The sequence below is a fragment of the Typopeltis vanoorti genome, chromosome 10 (genome assembly GCF_054136105.1).
Source record: "Typopeltis vanoorti isolate ZY-2024b chromosome 10, IOZ_Tvanoo_1.0, whole genome shotgun sequence".
Taxonomy (NCBI): domain Eukaryota; kingdom Metazoa; phylum Arthropoda; class Arachnida; order Uropygi; family Thelyphonidae; genus Typopeltis; species Typopeltis vanoorti.
In genome coordinates this window covers 26,670,123-26,694,259 of record NC_143558.1, presented here as the reverse complement: position 1 = coordinate 26,694,259, position 24,137 = coordinate 26,670,123, and the positions used below count along the sequence as shown (strand labels likewise).

Sequence of the window (24,137 nt, the reverse complement as noted above, 5' to 3'; positions counted from 1 at the left end):
AAGTTATCATCACCTACTTACTGAAGGTTGAAAAGGCCTCGCAAAAACAAATGTTTTTGATTTCGGTTGAGGAATTCTCACAATAAAAGAAACCGGATCATAACGATAAGGAGTTGAAAAATCCAGGACCTCACTTCTCTTTTCATTGATAGCAAACATATTAATAGCAATGTCAGCCTCCTAAAAATATAGAAAATTACTGTTATATTTATTTATCCAGTAATATGCTGGAATAAAAATTCCTTATTATTTAATCTTAAAAGACAAAGCAATACCACTAGATGAATCAAAAAACAGGTGTTTATACGTATAAACACTGAAAAAAAAAAAAAAAAAAAAACAGAATGCATCTTCTCTTATGAACTTCAGTTAGCAATATAGTGAAATTGAACTAATGTCAGCAGATTTTGCTTCAGTAAATATTTTTGTATTATGGAGAAACTAGTCAATTCCTCCAAACTATTATTATTGCTTTGATGTTTTAAGGATACTTGTGATATAAAGACTGAATAATATATGCACGTAAACACAAGAAAGATATTTAATTAACCAAATATTTCAGTCTCAAAATAGCAGACCACCTTCAGTGGCACTACAAGAACAGTTTAAAGGGGAAAAAAAATACAAGGTGGGATACTAACAATAGATCATTTAAAAATAGAACAAGCTGCATGATGTTATATCACTAAGTATTAAAGGTAATATTTTTAAGCAGAGAGACATGATTGAAATAAAGATATTAATTAATAATATTAAATAACATAAAATTAATATGAATTAATGAGTTATCCTGATTAGACTTTCCCAGATTTTTGATATAGATTTACAGTCATTCCAATTCAGGTTAGGACGATGAAGTAAGGCCTCTATGCTTTCTTTGAATAAATGTTCAAATTTATAATGGGATCTATGTAAGAGGCGAGTTTTTGACCAAAGGATGTTGTGGTTAGTTTCAATCCCGTGCTGAGCCAATCCACCTTTTTCAGGTTTGTTGTGATGAATGGAGGATTGATGTTCTTGGATTCTTTTTTCAAGAGAATGTCCAGTTTGTCCAAAATAGGAGAGATCACAGTTGCAGGGAATTTGATAAACTCCAGGAAGAGATATAGTTGAGCGTTTGTCTTTAGGAGAAGGAAAATGGGAAGATAATTTGTTAATAGGTGAATATGTAGCTGTTAACTCATATTTCTTCAGAATTCTTGCGATAGGTTCTGAAATCCCGGAGATGTAAGGAATTGGAACTCGACATATTGAATCTTCGTTGTTTTGTGGTGGATTATAAGAATCGAGAAGATGTTGAGTACTCTTTTCGGAAAAGCCATTGAGTTTCATGTGTTGTTGGATAGTAGAAAGTTCTTTCTGTAGAAAATTAGAAGTAGAACAATTAGTTTTGGCTCTTCTGATTAGACATTTTATGATTCCTGTTTTTTGACAAGGATGATGGGCTGATTCTTTACCTTACCTTCTTTTTTAAACAGTATCAATTTCTTACATCATCGCATAAAGTTTACTATGGAAATGGAAGAAAACGACCAGTTATCTTTTTTAGACGTTCTCCTCATCCGGTCACCTTCAAATACTCTTACAACTACAGTTTACAGGAAACCAACATTCACAAGTCATTATATTTTTAAAGAATCAGCCCATCATCACGCTCAACTATATCTCTTCCTGGAGTTTATCAAATTCCCTGCAACTGTAATCTCTCCTATTTTGGACAAACTGGACGTTCTCTTGAAAAAAGAATCCAAGAACATCAATCCTCAATTCATCACAACAAACCTGAAAAATGTGGATTGGCTCAGCACGGGATTGAAACTAACCACAACATCCTTTGGTCAAAAACTCACCTTTTACATAGATCCCATTATAAATTTGAATGTTTATTCAAAGAAAGCCTAGAGGCCTTACTCCATCGTCCTAACCTGAATCGGAATGACTGTATATCTATATCAAAATCTGGGAAAGTCTAATCAGGACAACTCATTAATTCATATTAATGTTATGTTATTTAATATTATTAATTAATATCTTTATTTCAATCATGTCTCTCTGCTTAAAAATATTACCTTTAATACTTAGTGATATAATATCACGCGGCTTGTTCTATTTTTAAATGATCTATTGTTAGTATTCCACCTTGTATTTTTTTTTTTTTTAAACTGTTCTTGTAGTGCCACTGAAGAAGGTATGCTATTTCCAGGCTGAAATATTTAGTTAATTAAATATCTTTCTTGTGTTTACGTGCATATATTAATCATTATTATTGCTGTCATGCTTGAAAGACTCAGTATGAGCCATCTTTGTGCAGGATCAGATCGACAAAAAATATGAGGAGATGGCTGGGGGGGGAAGAGACCAATTTAAAGCAGATGACATTTTTATATCTTTTAAGCTTATTATACAAAGTTTTTATACAAAAACTTCAAAAAAGCTTAGGCTGCATCAGGTGAGAGAAGCCATATTTTATATTTATATTTGGTGAGAGAAGGCAACCAAACTGGAAAAAAAACATTAGCTCATCTTTTTATGTCATGTTTTGACATATAATTCAGAAAATGGTTCTTTTTTTCATTTTTACTACTCATTAAGTTGTCTCCTGAGAAAAATGTTTAAAAATTTTAAACATTCAAAATCTAGCCTGGATAGCTGAGAGAATAGCACTTTTGCTCTACCAATGGCTAGCAGTTCAAATTCTGCTGTGGTTGTTGCAAAGTTGGATAATTTCATTGTCCGGCATGAGACTACAGACTAAAGATCAGGGGAGAACCAGAGGTCATCCGTGGAAACTGTATAAAGAGGGTGTGAGCAGGGGAGTGAGAGGCAGGTTTTTTTCGTGCAGAGTTGTAAATGATTGAAATGCCTTGCCTGAGAGCGTGGTGTCTGCAAGGAGTTTGAGTGTGTTTAAGACACGGTATGATGAGCTGTGTATGTGATAAAAGGACCTCCCAGATAAGTCTTTGACTCCATGAGGCCTTGGGTTAATAATTTATTATTTATTTTTTAATAATAATAATTTTTTTATTGATTGCTAAAATATTTACACACACAATAAACATCTTGAGTGACATTGCAACTTATAAGTTTTAAAAGAGGTAAACCGTCAGTAGACATATCGGTACACAATAAATAATGGGAAAAACTCACGTAGAAAGATTATTTATTAGTATCATTTTTGCCTGTGTGTCACAGGCATCCTCAGTACATTAAGCTCAAAATTAAACACTAACTGACAATTCCAAAAAGCGCCACCTAAGTAGCTGGTGTAAGATAACTAAAAAGGTCAATAACTTTCCGAAAAAAAAAAAAAAAAATTAATATAATAAAAAGTTAGGAAAGATTAGCTGATTTGTAAAGTACTATCTCCCATAAAGGGGACAGACGTAAGCCATCGGATCTGTTTAAGTTAGGAGAATGAAGTAGAGTTTCACATGTTTCTTTATAAAGGCGTTCCATGAGAAACTGACTTTTGTGAAGAACTCTTGTCTTTCTCCAGTGAACTCTGTGTTTAGTGAAGATGGCATGTTCAGAAAGTCCAGACTTTTCAGGTTTAAAGCATTCAATATAAGATTGGTGTTCTTCTAGCCGAATAGAGGCAGATCTTCCCGTTTGTCCGAAATAAGATAATCCACAAGAGCACGGAATCTGGTAGACACTTGGATGATTAAGATGTGGAAGCTTGTCCACCTTTCTCACTTCTCCTAAGGACAAGCTTCCACATCTTAATCATCCAGGTGTCTACCAGATTCCGTGCTCTTGTGGATTATCTTATTTCGGACAAATGGGAAGATCTGCCTCTATTCGGCTAGAAGAACACCAATCTTATATTGAATGCTTTAAACCTGAAAAGTCTGGACTTTTTGAACATGCCATCTTCACTAAACACAGAGTTCACTGGAGAAAGACAAGAGTTCTTCACAAAAGTCAGTTTCTCATGGAACACCTTTATAAAGAAACATGTGAAACTCTACTTCATTCTCCTAACTTAAACAGATCCGATGGCTTACGTCTGTCCCCTTTATGGGAGATAGTACTTTACAAATCAGCTAATCTTTCCTAACTTTTTATTATATTAATTTTTTTTTTTTTTTTAAGAAAGTTATTGACCTTTTTAGTTATCTTACACCAGCTACTTAGGTGGCGCTTTTTTGGAATTGTCAGTTAGTGTTTCATTTTGAGCTTAATGTACTGAGGATGCCCGTGACACACAGGCGAAAATTATACTAATAAATAATCTTTCTACGCGAGTTTTTTCCGTTATTTATTGTGTACCGATTGCAACTTATAATTTTACAGAATTCAGCACTAAGTGCTGCATTTTCTGCATTGATTTCAACTAAAATTTTAATAGTATTTTTTTGCATCTATATTATGTGTTTACAACACATGTTCTTCTAATATTAACAATAAAGATTATACAGAATAGTATATTTTTTTTTTAATAATAATAATAATAATAATATATTTATTGATTGCTAAAATATTTATACATACAATAAACATCTTGTGTGACATTGCACCTTATAATTTTACAGAGTTCAGCACTAAGTGCTGCAATTCCTACACTGGATTTCAATTAAAAAAATTTTAGTAATACTTTTTTGCCTTTATATATTATGTATTTACAACACATGTTCTTCTAATATTAACAATGAAGATTATACAGAATTTTTTGTATAATTTTTTATTTTATTTTTATTTATATATATATTTTTTTAAAGTTTGAGAAAGAGTGATTATTCATACAAATTTCTGCATTTGCTTATAAGGATTACCTGTAGATGAGTGAGGCAAGTTAATCCCACCTACTTCGAAGCTTGGGTTAGCTTTTATGAAGAGAGTAGGATTTAGCCTTCACTATTTGTGTTGTTGCTACTGTTTATGTATGGGATGTATGCATTGGATGGTAGTGATTTATGATGTGTATATTAGTGTTAATAGTTTCTTAACTTTGTTCGTATATTTTCCAGAGTTCGTTTTTTAATGTTCTGTAGTTATCTACGTGTTTTAACTTTCTTGGTAGGTTGTTGAGTTGCGTGGGTATCTGATGTGATCTCAGTTGTTGAAGGGTGTGGGGATGTAGAGAGAGGTTGTAGGTCATGTTATACGATATGTGTCTCTCTTGTTTCGGGAGGTGATGTTGAAATAATTCCTTGTTAATGAAACACGTAGTGTTTCAGGTTTTTAATGCTCAGAATTCTGTGTATCGCCATGTGCTTGTCGGATATTGGTTGTTGCGTGTAAGGTGTCCAGATCACTGTTGACGCGATTTTCCTGTGTAGCATTTCTAAATTTGTTAGGTGGCTGTTTGATGTATTTGCATAGACTGTTATTCCGTATCTGAGTAGGGATTCACAGATACCATGATAGAGGAGTATTTTTATGTTGGGTGGAATAATATCTTTAACTTGGAAGAGTTTTGCTGCAATGATCTGGAGTTTGGTGTGTAGGTATTCTATATGTTTTGTCCATTTAAGGTGGGAATCTATATAGAGACCGAGGTATTTTGCGTGTGTTATAGGTTTGATTTCGAAACATTGGCAGGTATTTTTGCTGTTAATACAGCAGTATGTGTGACAAGGTATCGATAGTGATGCAGGGCATATGATTCTTGGGTTGTGTATTATCAACATCTGTGTTTTGGTGCCGTCGATTAGAATTGCGTTTTGGTGGAAGTATGTTGTGATTTCGTTTAGGTCTTGTTGTGCTTTGCAGAGAGCTGTGTTAATGTCTGTGTGATTACTAGTAGTGCAGTGTCATCTGCATATTGAAATATTTGACTTCTTATGGATATGTTATGAACATCATTAATGTATATGTTGAATAGAGTGGATGACAATATTGCACCTTGAGGTACACCGTGTTTTACTTGTATACTCTGACTGTGACATGTACCTATTTTTGTTACCTTGTGTTCTGTTTGAGAGGTAGTTCTTGAACCATGTATGCAGTGTTCCTCTTATACCTATTGAGTATAGTTTGGTGAGTAGTATGTCATGTTCAAGTGTGTCAAATGCTTTGGTTAGGTCCAGCAGTATAAGGACGACATACTTGTTTTTGTCGAGAGCTTTGTTTATTGTGTCGGCGATGTCTTCTAATAAAGTAATGGTGCTTTTTGTTTTCTGAAAGCTATATTGATTTATTGAGATGATGTTGTACTTCTGTAAACAGTTCTGTAGTCTGGTGTGTGTTATTTTTTCTAGAATTTTTGAGGTGACTGGTAGTGTAGCTATTGGTCTGTAGTTCTGAGAATCGTTTCTTTTGCCATATTTGTATATTGGCGTAATTACTGCAGTTTTTAGTTATTGTGGAATAATGCCTGTGTCGAATATTATGTTCATGAGTTTCAAAAGTATTGGATTTATTTGTTCAAAATGTGTTATAAGGTCTGTGAGTCTTATTTTGTCTATTCCTGGAGTGGTCTTTGGTTTTAGTTGTAGGATTGCTTCTTTCATTTCCTGTTTTGTTATGGGTGGAAAATAGATCGTTTGTTGTTGACTTTGTGTTGGTAGTTTTTTGTTGATCATTGGTAGTTTGTCTTTTTTGAGTTGTGCGATGTTGTTTGTGAAAGCATGGTTGAATGAGTCTGCTAGTTCCTCTTGGTTTGTGTCCTGACCGAAGCTTTTTGCAATAAAATCTTGTGCTGAAGTTTTCTTTTTTCGGGTTACTAATTCGTTGAGTGTAGCCCATGTTTGCTTAATGTTGTTGTTATATTCCATGAATTTTTGGAAGTAGTATCGTCTTTTTGCCCTACAAATTTTTGTTGTTAGTTTTTTTCTTGTGTTTTTGTATAAGGTTTGTAAATGTGTGTTACTGGGTGACTTTTTAAATTTTTTCCATAGATTTTCTTTTTCCGTAATAGTATTTAGTATGTCGTCATTTATCCATGGATTTTTTTCTGTTTGTTGCCTCGTTTGTGTAGGTTTTGTTGCTTTTTTGTATATTTCTGTGAACTTTAGTTGAAAATTCTCATATAATGTTACAGGATCGTTTATTTTAAGTAGGGAATTCCAGTCTGTATTTTTTACTTGGTTATCAACAATGCTCTTTAGTATGATCGAGTTTTATCGACTTTTGTGGTGGGGGGGGTAGGAAACGTAATAAAACGAAGTTCAGACAAAGTGATCAGCAATTTTTACATTAATTACTGATGATGTATATGTATGGATGGGAGCCCGTATGTTGATATGATCAATGCATGATTGTGTTAGTGAGTTATTGAGTATTTCTTCTCTTGTTGGGGAGTTAATGGTAGGGTTTATGTTGTGCTTACTTAGTATATCAAGATATGTGTTAGTGGTTGAAGAAGCATGGTCAAGAATATTTATGTTAATGTCTCCTATTAGGATGAGCACCTGTGTGTTGTACACGGTTCAATGCCGCTTAGCCATGTTTCTAACTCGTGAAGAAAACTGAGTGGATTATTATCTGGGGGTCTGTATATTGTGTTTATTGTGTATTTGATACTATTGTGGCTGTTTGTTAGTTCCAAAATTAGTGTTTCCGCATGTTCGAAGTGAGTTTGTTTTTCTGTCACATTGTATTTTTCTTTGATAAATGCCACAATGCCGCCACCTCTTTTGTTTGGTCTACATAAGTTGTAGGTTTGATAATTATTTATGTTGTATGCGTAAATTTCTGTGTCGTTTATTGCAACTTCGGTCAGTATTAGCGCATCTATGTTTATCATGGTATAATTGAGCTGTTATCAATGTAAGCCAGTGTTTTTTTATACTTCTTATGTTTGTGTGTATGATAGTGAAGTTGGTGTTGGTCAAAATGTTGTCTGACGATTTCTTCAAAGAGTCAAAGACCTTGAAGTTTATATTGTCTGACTGGATATGTTCGCCTATGTTTGAGATCTCCATTATATAGTTTTTAAATGAGTTCTAATCTTATTCTTAAGGATGTAAAGAGTTAGTGTTTTATATTGGTAGGCTGTGTAAGTCGGATTCACTTGTAATTTTGTATACTCGAGTGTTTTTATTCTTTCTCAAAAATATCTGGGAATTCTTTGTCCACAGGAACTTGTAGTTTTTCTCTTCCTTGCTTGGTATAGAAGATTTTTGAAGTATGGAGTCCAGTGTTCCGTTATATAGATTGGTGTTGGGAGTTTCTTATCAGTTAGGATCGTTGTTGTCGGCCTTGTTTTCTTGCTTGCTGTAAGAATGGAGTCTCTCAGATTTCTGTTGGTAAAATGAACGATGATTGGTGGTGGTCTCTCTTTATTTTTTTGTGGGCCTCGGTTGATATAGGTGATATTTGTGGTTGCGATTTGAATTCCAATTTTGCTGCCGATCAGTTGCATTATGTTGCTTAAGTCTTCTGTATTTTCTTTCGTTATTCCCTCAATTTGAAGTTTTTTTTTTTTTTCTTTTTGTAGCATGTGTTCCATTTGACACTTGAGTGTGTTTACTTCTTTCCACAATTCTTGATTTTCGTGTTGGAGTATTTCTTGCATTTCTATCGCTACCGTTAATTTCGTCTTTATTTCTCGCACGGTTCCTAACATTTCTTCAGAGGTCTCGTTATTGAACTGTATGTAATGTTCATACTCCTCAAATTTTTTGTTAATTTTATCCATGTGTGCATTTAATAAGTCTTTCACCATGAGTTTAAATGAAGCAAAGTTATCTATAATTTTAGAATCTGGAAGCGGCTTACTTTGATGTGCATCGTTACTTTTCTTTGGTGCCTGGTCTTTGTTCGTTTTCTCACGGCACTGTTCACATCACCATTTGGTCCGTTTCACAGCTCCTTTTGCTTTCCACGTGCTTTCTGAGATCCCTGAACAGTGGAAGTGTTGTTTTTGTTACATCTGGAACAATGCGGCCCGTCCCCTTAATCGCTTAATGGCTTATTGCATTTGTCACAGCTCATTTTGTTTGAACTTCGCTGTCTCCGTGACCTTTAGCCTTTCTTCCCGTTAGCGACTATAGTGCGACTTTTAAAATGGCGATGTCCTTTGTTCTTCGCTGGCTGGTGACTGCAGTACACTCTATGAACTTCCAACACTGAAAATTTGAATCTTACTTATCCGATTTTGGTAATTTGAACGTCCCTGTCTTCAGCGTGACTAGTAGAATTAAATAGTAGCACTTTCAAGTTAGAAACATGAGTTAATTAACACTTTAAACCTATAAAACCAGCAACAGCGGTACAGCGTACATGCATCCACAATAATAATAATAATAATAATGATAAAATAAAGAGCCAAAAAAAAAAAAAGCTTCATGTTTGTTCTCCAGTACAGGTTTCCAGATTATATAATCTTTAGCCTATCCATAATACTAATACTAATGTATTATAGGCTATTTACAGCCTTCTGTGAGTGGGATTCACATTAAAAAAAAAAAAAACATGAAATAAAACATGCTAGACATCATGAACAATAGTTGTACACAATGAATCTACGAGAGTAGTCTGAAAACGTCTCGGCCTCAACCACAGATGGCAACACTGTTGGCAAGATTTTTTTTTTTTTCTAAGTTGGTACACCTGTCATAAGCATCCATGTGAAATTGCAAGTCATTCTATCAAGTAGTTTGTTTTATACAGCTGTCTGAAGCAAAAGTGTTGTTTGTATCCCTTGAAATGGATAAAATTGATTTTTTCTTGTGCTTAAAAGATTTAATGCCAAAAGAAATTCATTCTAAGTTCATAAAAGTTTATGTGCACTCTTCTCCTTCATTTTCAACAATTAAGAAATGGGTTGCCGAGTTTCAACGTGGCTGTACCAGCCTCGAAGATGATCCACATGAAGGATGTCCAAAAAGTGTAACAATACCAGAAATCATTGATCAAGTGCACAATATGGTATTGAATGACCAGCGAATCAAAGTGCATGAAATTGCTGAGACTTATAGGCATTTCAAAAGAACATGCAGGATATATTTTGAAAAGAAATGCAAATGAAAAAGCTTTGCGCAAGATGGGTGCTACGCTTGCTCACAGCAGATCAAAAATGCACTCGCATGAAAATCTCTGAACAGTGCTTGGAGTATTTTAACAAGAATAAAATTGATTTTATTTTGTGCATCGATTTATTACTATGGATGAGACTTGGCTTCACCATTACACACCAGAATCCAATCAGTAGTCAAAACATTGGACAAAAGCCAGTTGTTCAGCACCAAAGAAGACAAAGTCAGTTCCATTGGCAGGAAAGGTCATGGCATCGGTGTTTTGGGATGCTAAAGGCATTTTGTTTATTAATCTTGAAAAGGGTAAAACAATAACCAGAGAATATTATTCCGATCTTTTAACCAGACTAGATGAAAAAATTCACTAGAAAATACTCGGTTTGCAGAAAAAAAAACCATCTTTCATCAGGACAATGCACCTGCCCACAAAAGTGTTTTGGCAATGGGAAAATTAAGGGATCTGCACTATGAATTGTTGGAACATCCAGATCTGACTTCTCAAAACTAAAACTCTTCCTCACTGGTCAGCATTTTTCTTTGAATCAAGAGGTGATTGCAGCTGAAGAGGGATATTTTTCAGATCTTACTGAGAACCACTACAGGGATTGATAATGTATTAGTCTTGAAGAAGAATTATGTCGAAAAATAAAAATAATTTTGAAATTATAAATTCGTTTTTTATTGTTAGGCCGAAACTTTTCAGACCACCCTCATAGTAATGGGTGTATATATTATTAATCTTGTCTTAGTACCGATGCAGTCCCATAATTAAATGAGATGACACAGTACTGGTGTGTAGTTTCTTTGACTACTGTGCAAACTGATGTATGAAGTTAGTTCACACTCTAAAAATTAATTATTGATAATGATGAGAAACTATTACCTCTATATAAATAATTGGATAATGTCATATGTCAGCAAATGCTAATTACTTTGAAGTGTGACATGCAAAAACAATGAAAAAACACAGGATTTAATAACTAACCTTTGACATAATCATGTGGACCATTCCTGTCCATACCCCAGGAGACTTTTCAGCTCCCCATTTTCCATCTTTGGCAGGATGTATTGTATATCTAAATGCCACGAAAGATACTTGGAAATGTGAAAACAGCATATAAATGATTTCTAAATGTTGTAAGTATATGGTTTGAAAAAAAAAATTCAAGTAAAACTCCCTCAGTGACATTGATTAAGTGCACAAAATAGGCAAGTAGAATGGAAATATATAAACTAACCAATAAAATTAATATATTAATGGGTTTGTATAAAATGTGTATGTAACAATGGAAGTTACTTACACATATGAAATTTTCTGCAAAGTGAAGTTGATACCCAGGTTTCACAATTTATAACCCATTTGCTATGTTTCCTGATACTCTTATTTGTAGAACTGAATTTTAATCTGCAAGACAAAGCTTAATTCCACTTATCTACTTTCAAGCTTGAAATATTTATTGATTGTTAACAATCTACAGCATTTTTTTCTGAAACTGTAATTTCTTAAACATTCATTATATTTATGGAGAAGTTAAAAGGTAACAAAACTATGTTATTTTAAATAAGATTATATCACAGATACATCTAGATATTTTATCTCATTATATGTTTTATAACGGTGCTTTATACATTCAAAATCCCTCTAATACGATCTCTACCTGAAGGAATGGTATTAAAGGTATTATTAAAAATCATGTACCTGAGTACATGATTTTTACTAATAATGAAATCTTAAGGGTAAAAGTATACGGGGTGGGGTGTAAGATGGTATGCTCTTTTACAGATTTAAATCCTTCTTAACAATTCTTAAAAATGTTTTAGAAGCATGCAAATTCTTAAATAATACCCTGTGATTTTAAAATAAGATTTATACATTTTCTTACTTGAAATTCAAAGCTTCAGAAAGTAACTGTAGTGTTCGGTATTCACAGCCACCCTGAGGAATCCATTTGCCATCTGAAGTATTTTTAACATCAAAGACTTGAGTCTAAAACAAAAAATATACTTTAATCATATATGCTTATGAGGGAAAAGGAAAAGCATCTGCCTCTCACATAAAATTAAAATATAAAAATGAATAAATAAATTAATAATAATCAGTTCTATAACCTAAATGACAGGCTCTGTAGGCTCAGTTATTAATACTGGTTTTCAAACTCAGGTTTGAAAACCATCTAGGACTTGAAGAACATTTGCCAGCCTGGTTGGCTAAGCAGATAACATTTCCATTCTCTAACAGGTCATAGGTTCAGATCTCACTGTAGGCATGGATATTTGTGAATATCCTTAGATGGCAGATGAATATCATCACCCAGTATGCAACCACTACCTTTCTCTTATTAGAAGTTTGAAGAGGTTTGAAAAAAAATTCCTTGTTTGGCCTCTAGAGTAAATTTTCTACTCAAGGTATAATGTATGGTAGGTGTACAGCCTTTTATTAATGGGAATCATATTAAAAATAAAATAAAATAAAATAAAAAAAAAAATATATATATATAAGGAATTTTCAGCTGAAAGTAAGTTAACTGATCTCAAATGGAAGTGACAAACCAGACAGAAAACATGCTCAGTTGATGTAGAAAGTTTTTTACCTTGGGTATATATTATATTAAAGATACCAAGCAATTTCATAAACTAGGTTTTTAATCCTTTTTCCCAAGTAAGCAAACAGACAAGTAAGTCAAGTTTGCAGCTGCACGTAGTGCAACACAGGTATCTTTAACATGCTCAGTTGATATCCATATAGTGGACTACATAATCCACTATATGGATATCAACAAACACTTCATTGCATTAATTGAATTTATATGAAAGCAAGTTGCTCTGTGACAAGCAAGTTACTCTGTGGAAATTGAACAACTTTTAACTCTTCACAACAGTTCTTCAAATCCCCTCTCCCAGCAGCTCTCAATGCAGTTTTGGTTTTTATTGTGTTTATCATAAAAGACAAAAATTTGTGATACATATACATTTTTCATTGACACAATACATATATGTACATAAGTATTTATATATCTATATTTAACGTTATATTATTCTATATAGTTTATATTTAAATATACATATTTATTTATATTTAATTATTTTTAATAATAATTGTTTTATAAAATATCTAGCAGCTCACAAGCATCTGAAAAATCCCTGTGTGGCTCTAGGGCCTAGGAAACTTGGCCACCCATCCCTGTTATATTTCATTTATTTCTTTTTTTTTTTTTTTCATATAAATATTTAATATCTGCTGGTAGTTTTGCAGAAATTATTCATCTGAATTAGCATCATTTAATAAGTTGATAGTGGTGATTCATGGGTATTTAGAAGAGAGCATTGGAATTCATACTCCAATTCTAAATGCACTGATTAACTTTTCTTCCTTACCTCCATTCTTGTTCCGTAAGTCCAGTTTTTGTATGGTCTTGTTTCATATACAGATCATATCATTTAACTGTATAACATTTACTTGCATAACTAGTAAAAATCTTCGTCTAATTGCATGATGCTTAATTTTAAGTTAAATTTCGCATTTTCTAACATATTTTTTAACAGTTAATCGAATAGCTGTGTTTTCTAGATATGTTTTTTTTTTTCAGAAATTCAACTTCAAAATTTTCTGAATTGCATCAATTTGCTGGTTCTTATAGTTGTTTCCCATATATATATGAATACTGTGCATACACCATAATATGCTACAATATATGTTCCACATTAATTGCATGTTTGTAACAAGATTGTTCCTTGTGTTGTCATGTATTGTAAAGCATCTGCACACAGCCTACAGTTGCACTTTCTTGAATCAAAAATTATTACACAACACCTCCAAGAATTCATTGCAGACGCTCCACATCACACAACCCACATTGACACTGCCTAATCCTCCATTTACACACAATGCCAACTACCACCCAGTAAGAATATTTTTGTCTGTTAATTGCATATGTTTGCTAACCGATTTGTCTGTACACTGGATAAAAAATTTGTATAAAATGGACTTACTCACCTTTCATACTGTCATATTTTAATCATCATCATCATCAAATTTCTGCCATGTACCCACAAGGGGTGTACAGGATATGATAGTATTACATGAAAAATTTACATTATTATTAACTTCCTATCTACAATTTTCCTCCAAATTAGTCTGTTACTTATCAAGACTCCAACATTATCAGTTCTTATATTTCTATTGTCTAAGGCACTTTGTACCGTATCAATCCATCTATATCTTGGTCTTCCTTTGGTTAATTTTCCTGCCAACCGGGAGGAGAACACTTGCTTTGCTAATCTTTCCTCTCCCATTCTGTTTAAGTGACCATACCACCCTGAGATTAGCTCTGCAATACATTCCTGGATGCTAACAATGTCAAGTTCTTTCCTAATATTCTCGTTTTTAATATGATATTGCCATTGATGCCATTTGTTCACACCTCTAATCTTTCTCAGGACTCTCATATCTGCGGTCTCTAGTCTTCAAATCTCTAGTACTTCTGACCCAGCTCTCAGATCCATAAGTTAAAGCTGGTTTGAACACTGCCTTCTATATAGCTAATTTAGTGTTCTGACTAATTTCTCTCTTATTCCATATGAATTTATTCAATTGACTTCCTACCATACCAGCTTTGTTGATTCTGTTGTCTATTTCCATATTTAATTTACCATCCTCACTAAAAATCGTGCCTAAGTAGCTGAAATGTTTTACTTGTTCCACAGGTTCTCCGTTCACAAATCAGTTGACATTTTAAACGATTCTACCTACTTTCATTGTCTTTTTAATGCTGACCTTCATACCATATCTATTACAACAGTTATTCAATTTAGTCAGAGAATCTTGCAGACTTGTAGCGGATTTATTTAGAAGTATAACATCATTCACATAAAGCAAAGAGGTGACATTAACATCTCCAATTTTGATATCATGTTTAATACCACTTTCCTTCATAATGTGATCCATATAGATAATGAATAACAGAGGGGATAATGTACATCCTTGTCTCATACTAGATTTAACATTAAACCATCTTCCTATACTTCCTTCAATTCTAACTGCTGACTTACAACTCAAATAAAGACTAAGTATTGCTTGATATAATGCTCCATTGACACCATATAACTGTAGCGTATTGAATAGCTTCTCTCTTGGCACCTTGTCATATGCCTTTTCCAAATCGACAAAACTTAAATACAGATCTTTGTTATATTCCCATGCTTTCTCGACTATTTGTCGTAAAGTGAAGATATGATCCTGACAGCCTCTATTTCGACTGAATCCAGCTTGTTCTTCACCAAGCTTTTCTTCCACAATTCTTCTCAACCGTTTCTCAAGTATACGTGTATAGATCTTGCCACGAACACTCAGTAGGGAAATACCTCTGTAATTTTCACATTCAGTTTTATTTCCCTTTTTATATATATGGGTACTATGAGAGCTCTACTCCAATCATCGGGAATTCGTCCCTATGTCCAGGCTTTCTGAACTATGCAGTGCAGCCACTGTAAGACTCTTATACCACCATACTTCAGTATTTCTGGTCAAATATCATCTACTCCTGCTGTCTTTCCACATTTCAAGCCTTTGATGGCTTTTTCTACTTCAAGTATGGATATGTATTCCTGACTGCATGCCTGGTCAGTGTTTTTTACCACTGTGCTGTCATCACTGCTTGTTTCATTTAGCAGTTTTTCAAAGTAATTACTGCATACTTCAAGGATATCTTTTTCTCCTGTTTTCATGTCACTTTTATCATCTCTAACTCCTTTTACAGCACTCTTTCCTCCATTCCAAAGCTTCTTCAACAACCTCCAGAATATTCTGTCACCTTCTTGATATTTATTTTCTATATTCTTGCCAAAGTCCTCCGATGACTTTTGTTTAGCTAGTTTTTTTCACAGTGTTTAGCTTTCTTACATTTGTCTCTGTATTCTCTAAGAGCACAAGCTGATTTATTTGCCAGGAACTTTTGATATGCTTTCTTCTTTTCCTTCACTACCTCTTTAACTTCCTGTGTCCACCATGGAGTTCTAATTTTTCTATCCTTGCAGACAACTTCACCACATGCCTCTCTAGCTGAATCAATCAGGGCTTTCTTCAAGGCTTGCCACTGAATCACCAAGGTTTGATTCCTGTTCTCAAACGCTTTCATTTTTTCTTCAATAATCTTTGTGTATTTTAGTCTACAGTTCACATCTGAGAGCTGCTCAACTTTTATTCGCTTTAAAACTTTCTTACATGTTATTCTTTTCAATATGAAATTCAATTTTATCCTGCTCAAGACTAAATAGTGATTACTTCCAATTTCAAATCCTCTGTACACTCTGGTGTCCTGCACCAGGGAGAAAACATCACTGTCAACAATAACATAGTCAATGAGACTTTTCTTCTTCCTTTGCTCTTCTCTCCAAGTGAATTTGTGCACTTTTTTATGTTGGAACATGGTGTTAGTAATAACCAGTCCATGTCCTGAGCAGAAATCCAACAGGCATTTGCTACTATTATTGGCTTTGCTCTTTTCTCCAAATTTTCCCAAAATATTTTTGTATGTCTCACAATCATTTCCTACTCTGCTATTTAGATCCCCAACAAGGACCAACTTTTCCTTTTTCATTGAGTCAGTTGCTTTTTCTAAAGCATCAAAAAATTCTTCCACTTCTACCTTAGTAGAATCTTCTGTTGGACCGTAGGCACAAATAAGTCTCATTGTTCAGTTCCCCATTCTCATATTTGCCCACATTACTCTACTTGAGACTGACTGCCATTCAAGAAGATTAGCCTCGTATTTTGTGTTGAACACTATGGCTACTCCTTCTTTTCCTTGATTGTCATTGCCTGAATATAACATTTTGTATTTATTGCTCAGAAAGATCTCACCAGTTTTTGTCTTTTTTGTTTCAGTCACCCCTATTATGTCGATCTGGTACTTATCTAATTCCTCAGCTAGCTCCATTTCTTTGCCATTTGGGCTTCTTATGTTGATAGTACTGATCTTTAACTCTGGTGATGATGAGTTGGGGTGTGTTTTCAGATTTGTTCCAGTAGCTGACTTTTCTCTGTTCACCCTGGTTCCCTGGTGAAAACAATGGGGGCCTTGTTTAACTGGGCGACGCCCCAGCCGGCATGAAATTTTGTCATGTTCTACCATCATTTTTTTATTTTGGTTTAACCAATAAGAATACAATTTGGTTGGCTAAATCCCAAATTGCCTGCCCATCCTCGTTCATTCAGTATCCAAGTAGATACCCAAGAGGGTGCACCACGAGAAGTTGAGGATTGGACATTAGGTCAGAAGCCCTGGTTGGTTCTCCACATTCCTTTAAAGGCTATGTGGAGGTCTCCTCTCAGTTATACAGCTTTCACCCTTAAGCACCCCATACACAAACATATTTTAAACATTTTATTTTTACTCAGTGATGCCATAAAGATGGAAGGACTTAAAGAACAAGTGAGGAGATAAGAGCTTAAGACATTTGTTATGGAGGATCTTGAAGCTTCTAATTTTGGGCACTACAAGGTGTGTAACGAGAGGCAAGAGTAGAGTGAACCATCATCAAATTGCTATGGATAGGATTTGAAATCAGTGAGAGCAAGTCATTTATGTATAGTAGGAAGTATATTGGTGGGGAAATCTGAGGAAAGGAACCATCTACCATGACATATAGTAATTGATCAGAGAGGAAGCTAGCAATCGAGCTCCCTCTCTAATCAAATGCCTTAGAAATGTTAAGAGCAACCATGTGAGTTTCTCCAAACCTTACCGTGGCTTAAGTGTAAAGGTGGATGGTGAGTTGTAGAAAATCAGCTATGCATGGAGGAGAGTGGTGGAATCCATATTTTTTGTCATTAAGTAGTTAGTGAGCCTCCAGAAGGTATAGAAGTTGGCTGTTGATGACCTTCTCCATAGTCTTTGAGAGAAAAGAAATGAGAACAATTGGATGGTAGGCTGGCTTTTATCACCTTTCTTTGGAATAGGCTAAATGTAGGCTTGTTTCCATGATGTAGGGTAGGAAAGGTTAAAGAAGTGATATAAGATAAGCATAAATTAAAGATGCCAAGAAATTATATTCTTGGTTCGATCCTTTATCCAAGTATTATTATTATTATTAATAACATTTAACTTCCATGGAGTCAGAGGCTCACAATGGGAGGTACACATCATTGCACACAATGCTCATCCAACCGTGCCTTAAACTGATTCAATGTATCCACACCCAGGCAATGCATTCCACTCACCAACCACCCTCCATGCAAAGAACCTACTCTTCACTCCTCTGCTCACACCTCTCCTTATACAGTTTCCAGCAATGACCTCTCCTAGCCCCCTCTCTCATTCTATGAAAAATCTCCTCCATGTCGACACGATAACAACCCCTGACTAGCTTATATGTCTCAATCATATTCCCCCCCTTTTCCTCCTATTCACGAAGCTCTGCAACTTGCATTCTCTCAATCTATCCTCATACTCTACATCTCAGACTACTGACCACCTTTGTGAATTTTCTGTGGACCCTTTTCAACATATCCACATCACCATGAAAACCAGGTGACAAATCTGTGCAATATTCAATATGAGGCCTAATCAAGGCCTTATACTGTGGTATCATAACCTCTCTATTTCTGCATATCAGGGTCCTGTGGCCCCTGAATTTCAGGTCCTTGTCCACCATTACTCCTAGATCTCTCATCTCCTCTACTTCCATTAAAGTTTCCCCACCAGGTGTATACTTTGCATCCTATCATTGCTTACCAAATCTCAAAACCTTACACTTTGCAACATTGAACTGATAGTTCCACTTACCTGCCCATTCATGCAATCTATTCAAATCGTCTTGTAAGGTCATAACATCCGCTTGACTCTGTGTTGCTCTCTCCAATTTTGCATCATCATCTGCAAACAGCTGCATATCACTAGTTAAACCCATCCCAATATCATTAGCATACAAACTGAACAACAATGGCCCCAAAACTGACACTGCGGCATACCACTAGTGACTTTCTTTTTCGGGACACAACAACAAATTTTGTGTGAGAAGTAACTTCACAACTGGGCTACTCTAATCTATCTATCTATCTCTAATCCAGAGTATTTTAGTAATAAGGTGTGACACCTTTTGACTACTTGTATATGGAAATATGACCTCTGCATTACTTCAACCTTGGTGAAACCTCAATAAAGGTTGAAACTGGTCTGGGTAGTGGCCCTTCCCATAATGCATAGTATTATATATATCCATAAAGATATGTGCATTGCATTATGGGATATTATGGCAATTAATGTGACGTCATTAGCCTCTATATACAAGTAGCCCAGTCGTGAAGTGACTTCACACACAAACTTTCTTTGCTTACATATGGATAATGGATGAAACCAAGAATATAATTTCTTGGCAGCTTTAATTTATAGTATAACCAAGTAAAAAACTATCAACATATAAGATAAGCATTAATTCTAGAGCACAAGTTTTTAGCACAATACATGGTATGCCATCATGATCAGATGCCTTGTTTGTTTACAAGTTATTCAGGATTTTAATGATTTCTTTCTTGCAGAAAACTAGAGTAGGTCTTGGTAGTGTGTGGGGGGGGGGGGATACTTTGCCATGGTCATCAGTGCAAGAATTGGAAGACGAGTGATGCCAGTAGATCCTTCTTATCTTTGGGTGATGTTAGAATATTATCTTTCAGATGTGAGAGGGATAGAAGCGTGGATGAGCAGAAATTATACCCAATGGCCTGGTAGGGACCACAAAGCAAAGGTTTGTGTATGGAATCTGAATCTGGCCCATTCAGAATCAGATTTATTCATGATTTTTTGCAGTTTCTGTAAACTGCAGTGCATATTGTGTGATGCTCAAGTTTTGGTCTCAGGCTATTTGTGATATGCTGAACTTTTTTCTTGAAGTGCCTTGGAACACTTGTTGGAGAACCGGTGCACTGGATACTGGTCAGTAATTTTGGGTAGAGTGAGGGATAGGTTTTCATTCTAGTTATAATTATTTCTGCTATTTGGTCTGAACAGATGATTGGATTGGGAGAACTGAAGCCATAATTCATAGAAAGTAGGAATAGAGGTCATGGAGATCATCTATTTGGCAACCTTATAATGCCTGAGGACACAAGACTGAGAATGGCTGCATGTAAGTTGCAAAGTGCAGGAAACTCGAATCAGGTTGTGGTCTGAATTCCAAAGAGAACTGACATCCACAGCATATTTGGAAGGGGAACTTGTTCAGAAGGAGTCAAGGATGTTGACAAGATGGTGAGATTGTCTGTTATTCTGGTAGGAAGATGGACTATTTGTGTTAGGTCATTGCTAAGGGTCCTTGGCATCCCTACTTGCTTGATCAGTAGAACTTCAGAAGGGAAGGCAATTTGAGTTGTAGACATTGAAGTGACTGCAAAAAATTAACCTCCAGAGATAGATACTTGAACAGGCAAGAATGGTTATCTGAATATGGGGAATGGTAAACATGCAAGATGGACTGGTAGGGAAATTCAGAACCAAAGCAAATCAAATATGGAGGGGAGAGAATTTGAAGTATTGCATTCACTGACATATGATATCAATTCTGATGAATGCATAAATTCCACCCTTGTGGTGAAAAGTGATGTGCAGGTTTCAGTTTAGGTAGTTGAGGTGGACAATAATTGAACAACAATGAACAATATTGATGATTGTAGGTGGGATTGGTGCAGATTACTTAGATTTGCTGTTGAGGCTGCAAATGTTCATGAAGTGGATAGGGAAACTTTGTGTGTGTGTGTGTGTGTGTGTGTGTGTGTGTGTGTGTGTGTGTGTGTGTGTGTGTGTGTGTGTGTGTGTGTGTGTGTGAAAGAGAGAGGATTCTTTTATTAATATTATTCCTGATACCTCCAAGGAGTCCGAAGACTCATCGCAGGAGGACACCTACAACTGTCTCAACCACTACACCGAACCTCTACTACGAATCATCTCCATCAACGCCATCTACCACCCACCACAACTAGTATTTTTTGTCTGTATTGTTCTTCACTGTATGCAGTGAAGAACCATGATATCTCTCCATGATGTTACATTCACAAGAATAAAAGATCTTTATGAACTGCTCATTAAATATCCTCACTATATCTTCCAAGCAATTAATTATTCCATTTTCTCCAATCAGTGTCATCCTTCCATAATCATTTTTATTTTGCTGGCTACATATTGAAAAAACTCCCTAGGATTCTTTTTGGCTTCATTAACTAACTGTTGCTTATACTGAACTTTTGCTACCCTTACCAACCAAGTCACCCTCCTTGCCTGGTATTTGTAATCCTCATGGAATTGGTTATTACCACTTCTCTTATGCCTCCTCTATAATGCCTTCTTTCTCTGTATTGCATGCTTAATCTCTTCATTCATTCATTCATTTGACACCTACCCAGTTAGCCTTCTGACCCTTGAAATACATTTAGACATTACTTCTACTAGATAGTTCTTGAATATCCCCCAAGCTACACTGATTTCTTTTCCAGCTAACTCCTCATTCCATGCTACACCTTCAATCTGTCTCCTGAGCTCCTCATAATCACCAGCCTTGTAGTTCCACATATACCCTTTTCTCACAGAAGCCTTCACACTGCTGGCAACCACCTAAGTAATCACTTCATGGTCACTCTTACCAACTGGAGGGTGATTTGACACCTCATTTATAATTACATCTCATCAGATGATCAAATCCAAGACTCTCAATCCTCGTGTGCCCTGTACTGTCTGAGGTGGTTGTCCCTCAAAAACTCAAGAAACTCATTTTCTTTACTTCCAGTTGCTATCTCATCATCCCAGTCTATATTGCTATAATTAAAATTGCCCATAATGATCACCCTTTTCTTATTTGCTTGGCTAATTTGATTATACATTTCATAGTCACTACCATTCACATTACTAAGTCTATAACAACATCCAACTAAGTATTTCATTCTATTCACCTCTATCTCACACCATACTGCCTTAAAACCAATGACACTATTTCCCTCTTGCATCTCTACTTTGTATGGATGTAACTCTTTCTCTATCATCAATAGCACTCCCCCCCCCCTCCCTTTTTGACCTTTCTATCCTCAAAACACATCACACTCTTCCATCTCTATTCCTACCAGGATGTCATCCTCATCCAACCATGTCTCACTTATTCAAACAATTTTTGGGTGAATGAACAGACTCAATTAATGCAACCATTTCATTTGCCTTGTTTCTTACACTTCTTGTATACAAACACATCAGCTTATTCCTGGATCTACAGCTAGTTCTTTTGATACCACTTATTTGATGTGACTTCTCCATGCTTAACTTGAGCCATTTCTTTTTCTCCTTATTCATCTTAGAACCTTCTTCAAATCCAACTGTTTTCCCTTGATCCCAGGTCATCCCCTTCACATTTTGTCTACACATGCATTCACATCCTCTTGGAGCATCTACCTTCCTCACGCTGTGTTTCTCTGTCCACCCTGAGCCTCACTGTTTCCCTGTCTGTCTTGCACACCTGTTCTCTCATTCTCTACACTCATGCTGCTCACTTCTTCATTAATAACTACCTCTTCAATATCTCCTGTTCTTCCACATCGCTTCCCATTTGATCAGATTCATTCTTTGCACTCACTTCTGTACTTTCCAGCAGCAGTCTCTTTGAGCAACTCACACAAAAACCACTCAAATGCAGTCCATTGCTCTATACAGTTCACTTTGTCCTTCAAACTCATCCACACATTAACAAACTGCACTCCTTTCTCCTTACACATTTCTGCTAACATAGTGATGGTGGTGGGCAGCAGATAACATGGTGTAGTTGTGGTTGGTGGATTTTGAGTGACGGAGACAAAGAGTTGTAGAGTAGGTACCCTCCCTTTATGAGTCCTTGGACTCCTTGGAGGTGTTATTTATTATTACCTTGAGACCTCATGGAGTCAAAGATTCATCTGGGAGGTCCTTTTATCACACACACACATCTCATCATACCATGTCTTAAACACACTCAAACTTCTTGCAGATACCACACTCTCAAGCAAGGCATTCCAATCATTCACAACTCTGCATGAAAAAAACCTGCCTCTCACTCCCCTACTCACACCCTCTTTATACAGTTTCCAGGGATTACCTCTGGTTCTCCCCTGATCTCCCACTATTCTCTGTAGAACTTCTCCACCATTTATCCTATAACAACCCCTTATCAACTTGTAGGTCTCTATCATATCTCCCCTCTTCCTCCTATCCACCAGACTCTGCAAATTACACCTTCTCAATCTTTCCTCATACTCGACATTCCAGAGGTCAGAAACTACCATAGTCAGTTGCCTTTGGACCCTTTCCAACATCTCTTCATCCTTCTGAAAACCCGGTGACCAAATCTGGGCACAATAGTCTGTGTGTGGCCTAATCAAAGCCTTATACAACGGAACAAGAATCTCCCTACTTCTACACGTCAGTGTCCTCCGTATCATTCCCAGAAGCCTTTGTGTTGTCTTCACAATTTTGGCGATGTGTCACCTAAATTTTAGATCCTTATCCACCATCACCCCCCAGATCTCTTATTTCCTCTACCTCCAATAATATATTCTCACCAAGCATAAATTCTGCATCCCATCTTTGTTTTCCAAATTTTAAAACCTTACATTTTGCAACATTGAACTCGCACCCCCATTTCCGTGCCTAATTACTCAATTTATTCAAGTCTTCTTTTAAGGACACAACATGTTCACTACTCTCTATCGTCCCAACTTTGCATCATCTGCAAACAACTGAATATCTCCATCCAAATCTTCACCAATATCATTAATATACAAGTTAAACAGTAATGGCCCTAAAACAGACCCCTGAGGCACACCACTAGTGACTTTCCTTTTCCCAGATATCGCACCCCCATACACAACTTGTATACTTATCAGATAGCCAGTCTCCAATCCAATGCACTAATCTAATATCTAACCCCATCTGCTCTAGTTTGACTGTCAACTTATCATGAGGTACTCTATCAAAAGCCTTTGCGAAATCCAAGTATATTACTGTGTATCCTTCTCCTCTGTCCAAGGAAGCAGTCACTTTATTGTAATAAGTAAGTAGATTACTAAAACATGACCTCCCTTTAGCAAATCCATGCAGTCCATCAAAGATAATACCATTGTTGTCAACCCAACTTGGGATCCTAGTTCTCACAAGCTTCTCCAACAACTTAACTACAACACCTGACACACAGATAGGCTTATAGTTTGAT

At 35.7% G+C, this 24,137-nt stretch overlaps 1 protein-coding gene across 2 annotated transcripts in view; it reads right to left on the bottom strand.

The window, feature by feature from the left end:
• Nucleotides 1–24,137, bottom strand: part of LOC150102259 (putative glutamate receptor) — a 78,867-nt gene that overhangs the window by 42,852 nt on the left and 11,878 nt on the right. For both annotated transcript variants that reach the window (XM_090399123.1, XM_090399122.1), the window contains 3 exons: nt 11,807–11,910; nt 10,909–10,999; nt 22–180 (listed from right to left, as the gene is read on the bottom strand). In XM_090399123.1, the coding sequence (XP_090255249.1) occupies nt 22–180; nt 10,909–10,999; nt 11,807–11,910 (354 nt within the window). The remainder of the gene's footprint in view (nt 1–21; nt 181–10,908; nt 11,000–11,806; nt 11,911–24,137) is intronic.